We start from the raw sequence: 10,000 nt of genomic DNA, 5'->3' as shown, positions 1-10,000 counted from the left end.
TGGTGCGCCAGCTACAGTCACTCATTGTGGCGATGAGCAGACAAAAGCCAGTCAGGAGCCTTTCAGCACAAACCTCTATACGCACGCACACACACACACACACACACACACACACACACGACGCCCGCACACAACACCCGCACACAACACCCGCTCCACCCAGAGAGGGGCTCACCTAGACATCTGCACTGGGGTTTGGAGATTGGGTCATTTTCCCAAAGTGCATTAAAATAAAACTCCAAAAGAAAACTCCAAAAGACTGTAACAATTAGGCCTATTTCAATAAATCCAAAGCAAGTGAAAATGAAATTTGAGATCAGTATAAATATTGCAGCAAAAATGATGCAGTTCTCCGACTTAATTAACTGCAACTCACAGACACAGACACACACACACACGATGCCCTCCACTGAATAAAGTCTTGGCTGCGCAGGAATGTCAGCAACAGCCGACATAATAAAAGCCTGACAAAAATGAATTTTAATAATACCCCCCCCACACACACACACACACGCATACAGACATCATCATGGCTTTTCAAGATTCCTTTTCCTGCAGAATAGACAAAAAAACTCAGGTCCAGTATAATGAGAGTAAACACTCCCCTATTAAGCAATCATTCCCTAACTCGCTTTCAGCTCTAATGCACAAGTGCCTGCGCAAACAAACAAAGTCATTTGCCCTTTTCCATACGTGCCATCTAAATAATCCTGAGATTCCACCTCGACAGAAGGACAAAGCTTCATCTCGGCACAGCGCACGGAAACACAGGTGCTTGTTTTTAAGTGGCGTCTGCCATCACTCATCAAGGTGCAAAAATCGGGGAACAGAAGTGAAGAAAACTGCAGCGTTCATGGAAAATGACTACAGGCTGCACAGGAACGCTCACTATTACAGGACATGCATGCAGGACACACAGGGAGAGACTGCACTTCTCAGAGCACACGTGAACAAAGTGGAAGCACGCCTTAAACATATCTTCATCTTCACCATCATCATCTCCCTGTGCCTCTACAATGTACTGTGACACTTGTTTATGGAAACAGACACCATTAACTCCTTCATGACTGTTAGTGAGTTTGAGAGAACTCTGAAGTAGGTACGTGGTGTGTGAAAAACAGTAATTGCCAAGGATACTTCTTAATTAGGGCATAATTATGCTTGTGTGTAGTGAGATTGTGGGAGTACAAGCAGAGCTGTGAGTTGGCACTCTGAGGGACTCTGGACAGAAGCAGTCAGTTCACACTGCTTTGGCAGTTTATAATAATAAAAAAAAAAAAAATAATAATAATAATAATAATAACAACAACTTATTGCATTTCTCATACTCAAGGTTGCTTTATACGATCCATATATGAAACATACAACAAAGGACAGTCAACCAATCAAAAACCGTATAAGACCAAACAGAAACCTATTCAGAAATTGAGGGTGAGGGGAAAAACTTTTAGCAGCAGTTCACATGAGGAAGGTGAGCGTTTTTAGCTCAGAGTTAAAGGATGTAAGCGCAGAGAAAGAGATTGTGGTGATGCAGTCCATAGTTCTGGAGCCATGGTACAGGGAGACCTGCCCCAGCAGAGACAAGCCTGCGTATAGGAACGCCCAGCATGACCCAAGTGTGCGGGCAGGGCAGCAGGGTGGAGAAGTTCAGCTCACTAAGGAGGAGCAAGTCCGTGCAGAAATCTCTACAGGTGCCGGAGGAGATGAACCCAAACGCGCAGTGGGACAGGTCAGCAGTGTAGACAGTTTTGTTTGGAATACCGCTGATGAGAGAGCAGCAATAATTAAGACAAGGTGAGATGAAGGCGTGAAGCTCAGGCCGAAGACCATGTCACGGATGTCGAAAAAGGCACTTTTAACCTGGGATCTGATGTGGGGTTCAAAGGTGAGTGAGGAGACAAAAAGTTTGCCAAAATTGGGGTGGGAGTTTGGCAATGGCACCGTCTAGGGTGAGAGTACGAGCAGGACGTTCAGAAATGATGGATTTAGGAGCAGTGAGTAAAACGTTTGGCGTTCATGTTCATCCATTGTTTAAGATCTTGAGTATGAGACAGTGGAGCAGGTAGGTGAGGTAGTAAAAGCGTGTTTCCAGGGAACAGAGGGTGAACACTGAATATTAGACATATACAGAGATTCTGTTCTTTCAGAATGATTTGTGTACAGGCTTCTGCAAAGGATCCTGGGTAGGCTTCAGCATACTTCAGGGTAAGATATATGACCTATCCACCAGGCTCAGGACTGTATAGAAAAACAATCTTCTTTAGGACAAGGTTAAGAGAAGTCTTGGAATGTGGTGGTAACGGGTTCCAACCGGTGCAGGTGTTGAGTATCAGTTTGCATATGTTTTCTAATGCATGGTTTGGATGTAATAGTGGTGAATGCAAACACTAGTATGTAAAAGAATGTGGGGTGAATACATAATCACTTCTGACAAATGTATAAAAAATGCAGCCTTTTTCTGTGACTGTTAGACATTCTCCAGAGGTGCCTCAATAATGCTTGTTAACGTTAAGTTGCAACAAAGGACCGGACCAGCTATTCTCTTTAACTAATTCTGAAGTCTCCATCTTTATTTTAGATTTGAATGTTTAACTTGAAGACTAACTGATTGGAGATTTAGGAATGATGTAGTACAGTGTCAGGTGCTAATATACATCTATGTCATTAGCATAAGAGTGGAAGACCACAGTTGCAAAGGATCTGACTGAGGGGTAGAATATAGACAGTGAAAAGGGCCGAGGACAGCGCCCCGAGTAACATCGTCAGTGTTTCGTGTTAACCAAGGGGTACAAAATGAGATCTATGAGAAATATAAGAAGTGAACAATGCAAGTACAGTTTTGGCAATTCAAATAGCAGAGAGACGGCCATAAAGGTGTCATGATTAACTGTATCAGTGCAGCACTTAAGTCTAGAAGAAGAAGAATACTGAGGACATCTGAATGAGTGGAGAGGAGGAGATGGTTGGTGAGACATAACAGAGCCGTCTAAGTGAAGGTCAGACAGGTCATGAGCATTTTAAAAAGACCTTTTCTAAAAACTTGGCTAGGAAGGGGAGATTAGAAATAGACCGTTAATTATGAAGGACCACTGCAAGTTTTTTAAGAATGGCAGTTACAGCTGAGGTTTTTAGGGCCATAGGAACAAATCCTGAAGCGAAGTGTAAACAGGACTAGAAATAGCTGAAGAACCGTCCATGGGAGAAGCGTGGAGGCAGGGCCAGGCAGAGGAGCCGGCTTTAGAGGCGGGAGACTGGACTGAGACAGGAGTCCCCGTCATCCGCTGCTGTCAGAGCAGAAGGAAAACTGGGAGGTATTTTGCTTTTTTTCTTCTTTTAAAGAATATAAGAAAAATGTCACACTGTTCAACCGTACTGGAAGCGGCTGCAGAAGTTTATTCACAGTGGGAAAAAATATTTTGGGCTTATATGTGGAACTACGGACAAATGAAACATGAATGGGCATCGTTTAGGGATGTGCTATAACTAAGCATGCAGTCTGAGTGCAATACATCATGCACCATAAAGCCAGTTTTAGTTTTCGACGGGTAGTTTTCAAAGCACACAGCTCAGGGGTGAACCACAGGAAGGAACGGCTCGAGGGAACCTCGTCTAGTCTTCAGGGTGCTCCTTGAGTATATCAGAGATGGAGCTCTTCTAGAGAGACAGAACGTCGTCATGACAAGAATGTTTAGGAACAGAAGAGCGAACATTGGAGATGCACAGAGAAGGTGAATGGCTTGGATATTACAAAAACAAACGACAGATTGAATACACATCATTAGATTAAGATGGAGGTCATCTCCAGGTTGTCATTAGATTAAGATGGAGGTCATCTCCAGGTTGTCATTAGATTAAGATGGAGGTCATCTCCAGGTTGTCATTAGATTAAGATGGAGGTCATCTCCAGGTTGTCATTAGATTAAGATGGAGGTCATCTCCAGGTTGTCATTAGATTAAGATGGAGGTAATCCCCAGGTTGCTGCCAAATCTCCATAAGAAAAAAACATTTTAAATTTGTTCTGAACATAGAGATTGCTGCGTGTAGACGATCTTTATCTGTAAGGGATCAAAAGGTGAGTAATGCAACATTACGTTTAGAAGTGTAGCTTCCCCCAGAGGACTGGAAGTTAAAATATCAGAGTTAAACCTCGCAGAACAGTTCAGTGAGAAGCGAAACAAAACCACACGAAAATAGAATCCAAAACATAATCCGTCTGGAAGCGGCAGTCACAGGCGCGCCAAGCGCACTGTGACCCGGCCATTTCAGATAACACAAACAGAAGAGTTTTGCGAAACTGTGCATCCAGGATGTCATGAGCGAGTCCTGTGCGGAGGCCTAGCACACACAAGCTCATCTTACCTGTGAATCAGACACTTGTCATTTATTGATTCAACTTTGAAACAACAGTCATAATTCTCTAGAATCTGCATATTTAATATTTTCATATGTGATATTTAAAAAATTAATAGATATGATAGATACTAACAGATATATTTAAACGTGAAGAACTTAGCATCAGTAATGGAGCTCTATATGCATGTTATGACACATTCACAAGCCATTCGGTTTGTTTGGCAGCGTATCAGACGGCACCCACCCCTACGTGGAAAGGTCCGGTGAAGTAGTCGAGGTTGGCCTGGATGAAGGACACGTTCGGAAGGCTGAGCTGGGAACTCCTCTCTCTCGCCCTCGCCAGAGACTCTTCCTTGTTTTCCACGAGAATGACCTAGGGGGCTCAAAACAGCCACGTCAGCACACCGTGCTCATTTACACTCAATGGCTCTCAGTTCAAGAGGGTAATTCTCGAATAATCAACTGGACCTTCTACTCTACAGTATTCCATTTAAAATTAATAATACATTTCTCCAAATTCTGATAGTAACTCCATCAGCACAGCTAGAGTTCCTCCCCCTTTAGCTGGACGAGGGCAGAGGGGCTTCCGAACTCACCTGGCACTTGGGAAGTGTGTGCGCCAGCACAATCCCAAGGTGACCCTGAAGACACACACACACACACACACACACACACACACAGAGGAGGAGGAGGTGTCAAGAGACGCCACGCTCAGAGGTCAAAGGGCAAGCACCAGCACACCTGTGAACCTGAGACGTGAACACTTGTCTGGGTGCAGCATAATGACGTGAAATACAGAGGAAATAAACAGACCCGTTTTAAACGCTGCACATCAAACAATATTAAGATTAACCAATAATAATAACAATAATAATACATTCATTTATAAGTGCCTTTCAAGATACACAAGAGTGTTGTACAAAAAGGCTGAAAGGGGAAAAGCGAATTAAGGTCTAACAATACGGAACAGAAGTAAAAACAACAAAGAAAAGAATAACAAAACACAAAGCACAGAAAAGAAACTAATGAATAAATAAATATGAATACAAAATATGGACCCACAAAACTGCAGTAATTACAACACAAAGAGGTGCGTGTGTGTGTGTGTGCGTGTGTGTGTGTGTGTGTGTCTGTGTGTGTGTGTGTGTGTGTGTGTGTGTGTTTGTGTGTGTGTCTGTGTGTGTGTGTGTGTGTGTGTGTGTGTGTGCAGCAGTGTAGCATGTAAATGATTAAAAAGCTTCAGACCGAACCCAATGGGTGATTGAGACACTGTGTGGTGAGATATGACCTGAATACACATGTACAGTATCAGTGATCAGTAACCCTAACCCACAGATTACTGACACTAAACTCAACCCTAACCATTTAGTTTAGTTTTATCCAAAGGGACTTACAGTCAGGACTGAACACAACTTCAGTAATTGGTCTTGTTCAGGGGCCCAACAGTGGCAGGACTTGAACCAGCAACCTTCTGATTATGAGTCAAGTACCTTAACCACTGAGCTACCACTTACCTAACCTTAAGCCTTAACCCTATCCCACAGATAACGGACACTAGGCTCACTAACCCCATCTCTAGCGGAAGATGCCTGCTCTTTCAGGTGTTTTCCCCAGAGAGGGCTGAACATTGATCTGTGAATGGGATCAGGTATCAACTGTTCAAATTACAGACTGTTTATTGGTTACTTTTGTTAAAAACGTGTAACAGCACAATTTATTCATCTTCTAGAGCCACAGACACATTTACACAAGCCTGTAAGGAATTCTAGTTTTGTACTGTGTCTACTCTGGTACGTCAACCTCTACCACACGCTGTGTTCAGGAACTGTGGGAGTACACACACACACACACACACACACACACACACACACAAAAAAAACACTTACTCCGCCACTACAGAAGTCCACAATAGTGTGACCTGGACGGGCCAGCTCCATCACCATGGCAACCAGGTTGTTTAGCTGCTGCTGCTTGCGGACAGCACGAGAGGCAGACATCTTGCCTGGGGAGAGGAAGAGGTGCAGAGGATGAAGACATCACTGGTGTGGTGGGGGGCGGAGCAGGGCAGATACCTGAACACAATTCCCAGCCCACTGCATGCCAGCGTGTACAAGACTACTTGATGAATACTTGATTTTACATGTGAATTTCTAAAGGTGCAGCCCTGGCTGACAGCCTAGCACACTGTGCCTCTGAGTGCCAGGGATCACAACACACTACCTGTCTGCCATTACCCTGACTGCATATTATGAACTTTGATCCATCTCTATATACACACACAGATACATCCCCCGAGGAAACTGCTGAAAACATCAGCTGAAGACAAACAGACCCGAGACACAGGTTAAAAGGACCCTTTTCTTTAAGGAAGTCAGAGTTTTAGACGGCCTGTGGCACAGAGAGAGCTTGGGACAATCCTTCGTGCCACAGATATGGGGTTGTAACCCCGTGGCGCCATAGCCACACCAACCGAGCACAGAGTGATCCCAAGGAGGCAGGGCCGAGTGCAGAGGAGAGAGTGGCCCGGAGGGAAGATTCTTTGCAGCTAAGCAACGAGCATCAAACTCACACGGTCTCCTGGCACTCATTCCAAAAGGTACTAGACCTCGCTTCCGATACCGTGGCTACCTGAAATCCTGTAGTCAGGCACCATGAACCGTCGTCATCGCCACACCTGAACACACACCTGAACACACACCTGAAACACACCGTGCCCACATGGGCAAATGCATGGCCGCTACTGAGGGCTGGAGGTCTTGGTGAGGGCGTGGCTCTATGTAGGCACAGCGGAATATTCCAGCAATCCAGCTCAAGTGTCTCTCAATGGTGATTAGTAACTCTGTATGCATGCTGTAAAAAAAACCCAAAAAACCTAAATACAACACTATGAAAGAGGGAGAGAAAGTGGCAGAGAGGGAAAGAGCTATGAGGCCTACAGATGTGACCGGCCCTGTGATTGGTTGGAGACATTCCTGTCCACGGTTCATCGCACCATGGCAGGCTGCACTAAAACTCCACAAATTACCTTGGAGTCTTCAAACCATCCAAATGGGTCCTGAGCTCTCATAGACAGCTGGACACCCTGGGGCCACAACAGGGAGACGGACGTGTCTACATTCAACGAGTAATAAATGTGTGTGTGTGTGTGTGTGTGTGTGTGTGTGTGTGTATGTGAAAGGGTCATTTGACAAAGCTGGAGTGAGAAAATTGAAAGGAGACAATTCCCAATGCCCAACAATTCAGCAACTATAGAAAGCAAACTGCTGGCACTGGACGCGTGGCGTTTGGGGGGGGACTACATCCCATCAAAGAACACTCACAAACACTTCCAGTAAACCAGGCCTCCACTTCCAGTGACTCAGATACTCCGGAGAGGGTTGTGACTAAGTGTGAGGGAGAGAGAGAGAGAGCGAGAGAGAGAGGGAGGCTGGAGCAAGGTGAGACAGAGAGGAGAGAAAGAGAGGGAGGGATAGAGACAGAGAGAGAGACAGGCAGATAGAATGTGAATAAAATTCTATCACAGGAATGACAAAAACATAACAAATTGCTCTGCCTGATCCATTTGGCGAGTCAGAGAGGGTGTTGCTCTCACGTAATGCCACAGAACAGTACAGAACAAGGATAATTAGCTTGAAATCGGCCACATTTCCAACTGCCTCAGGGATAAAACTCTATTTTGGGGGGGGTGGGGGGTGGACCTCCAACCGTTTACTTTCGGAATATTCTCCTTGTCAAAAAACTAAACAAAACCATGAGCTATTCACCACAGACAGCAGCTACTCCTTCCAAGAACATGCAGGAACGTGGTTTTATCGTGGCTAGCGGTGAGGCGAAGGTGCTATTTTCAGAACCGCGTGTTCTTAAGGGATTAGTGGTGTAATGGCGCCCAGCGGCTGTGTGTGTCTTTGGCCCTGGGTCACTGTCTTACTCTCTACGGTGGACGGAGAAACGATAAGAAGCGTCTCTATCAGTGAAGGCCCAGAAGGGACACGCAGGATTTGCCAGATGTGAAGTCTTTGAAAACGCAGAAAGTGAAAGCAACATTCTGGCCCTCTCCTGGATTGCAGACGTCCGCAGGTCTGTCAACACGTCTGCACTTCAAACCATAACCGTATATAATTAAGCATGTTAGACAGTCCTAACCACTTCTCACACTCCACCCTGCACACAGCAGGCATGCGAGATTGCACCAGAAGACTGCTCAGCCAGACGCCTCTCTCCTCGAGAACCCTGCACAAAAACAGCGCAGGGTTCAAAGTTCACCACAACAGCACTGGCTTGGATGATACATTTACCTGTAAACTGGGTAAGATCTGTTGTAAGTGCAGTTTGTATTCAAACCGGCAAGTATAAAGTTAAGATATCAGTAAGGCCTAATTACGAGTGCTCTTCAACAGTAAGTAACATCCAACAAGCGTGTCGAATGAATCAAAACCCCAGCCGCTAAAGCGACATCACACTCCAGTCAGGTAATCTTCAGTTACCACTTTGAGTCCTGAGTTGTTTTCAGTTCTCTGCCTCTGAGTGGCCATCGTCACGTAGCACAACTTTACCAATCACCAATGTCACTGCCATCAGAAGCCGTACCTGAAGCTGGTTTTTAGAGCTAGTGTTGTAATCTAAAACAGAAGACCTTAAATGTGGCCGAGATCCTGATCTGGTCTGGTTTCAAATGGTTCCACAATCAACCAGTTCCTTGCACATTTTTTCCAGAACAGTTTACAAGTTCCAAAGAAAATCTTTATTGAAAAAACAAAAGGTTTTGGGCATCCCAATCCTTAAAATTTAAAAGGTTCTGTTCTCCCATCCAGAACTGGTGGGAACTTGTCCCATGACCAATCTAGGCGACCACACGCACGCAAGCACACACAGACACACACACACACACACACACACACACACACAAAAAAACACCTGCCTATAGTCATGCCTCTTCACTGGGTCTTTAAACACCACATTCAGAATCAGAAAACTATCATATTGGACACTGAAGTGGAGTATTACTGAGCCAGATCGTTCCGACCTCCATGCAGTGTTTTCAGCAGCTGGTCCCGCCTTGGCACCGGCAAACATACACATGGATCCCTTATCAGCTCCTATAAAACCTCAGTGGAGAATAATGGGGTTTCTGGGCTTTTAATAACAGGCTATTTTCTTTATGTTAGCTTTTCCATGAACTTGAGGCCATATGAGTGTGCGTGTTGGGTTTGGTCATCCGCGTGTATGGCCTTTGACCTCGGTACGAGACAGAGCCAAACCTCAAAGGCGTCAGCACACCCCAAATCTCCACAGCTCAGATATCTCAGAAGCAGTTTTGATCCTTCTGGACCCCATGCTAAAGGTTCAAAAAGCAAAGACATGAGCTCACGAAAATCAAAGATGAAAGACTGAATGAGTCGGAGAAGGAATATTAAAGAAATGTAATCCTAAATCAGACTACAGAAAAACCCCACAACACATCACCAGGTGCAACTTTGCCAGTGTTGTATGAAACACCAACAGCCTGCTCTGCCCTTGCCAGACAGATCTACCCTCCACAGGCTGGAGGTCAGAGGTTTGCTCAGCAGTAACTCTCAAAGCTCACGATTCTTGAGTTTGGAGAGCGCCAAGTCATAGCAGCAAAGATGGAGGTCCTTAAACCCAGAG

General features: G+C 45.1%; 1 protein-coding gene across 3 annotated transcripts in view; it reads right to left on the bottom strand.

The window, feature by feature from the left end:
* Nucleotides 1-10,000, bottom strand: part of gstcd (glutathione S-transferase, C-terminal domain containing) — a 42,217-nt gene that overhangs the window by 8,385 nt on the left and 23,832 nt on the right. For all 3 annotated transcript variants that reach the window (XR_003412179.2, XM_027031744.2, XM_027031745.2), the window contains exons 5-7: nucleotides 6,241-6,356; nucleotides 4,951-4,995; nucleotides 4,599-4,727 (exon numbers count right to left, since the gene is read on the bottom strand). Coding sequence is in view for 2 of the 3 variants with exons in the window: in XM_027031744.2 (XP_026887545.2) it covers nucleotides 4,599-4,727; nucleotides 4,951-4,995; nucleotides 6,241-6,356 (290 nt within the window). In the remaining variant the exon portion in view is untranslated. The remainder of the gene's footprint in view (nucleotides 1-4,598; nucleotides 4,728-4,950; nucleotides 4,996-6,240; nucleotides 6,357-10,000) is intronic.

The sequence above is a fragment of the Electrophorus electricus genome, chromosome 11 (assembly GCF_013358815.1).
Source record: "Electrophorus electricus isolate fEleEle1 chromosome 11, fEleEle1.pri, whole genome shotgun sequence".
Lineage (NCBI taxonomy): Eukaryota > Metazoa > Chordata > Actinopteri > Gymnotiformes > Gymnotidae > Electrophorus > Electrophorus electricus.
This window is presented reverse-complemented; position numbering and strand designations above follow the sequence as displayed.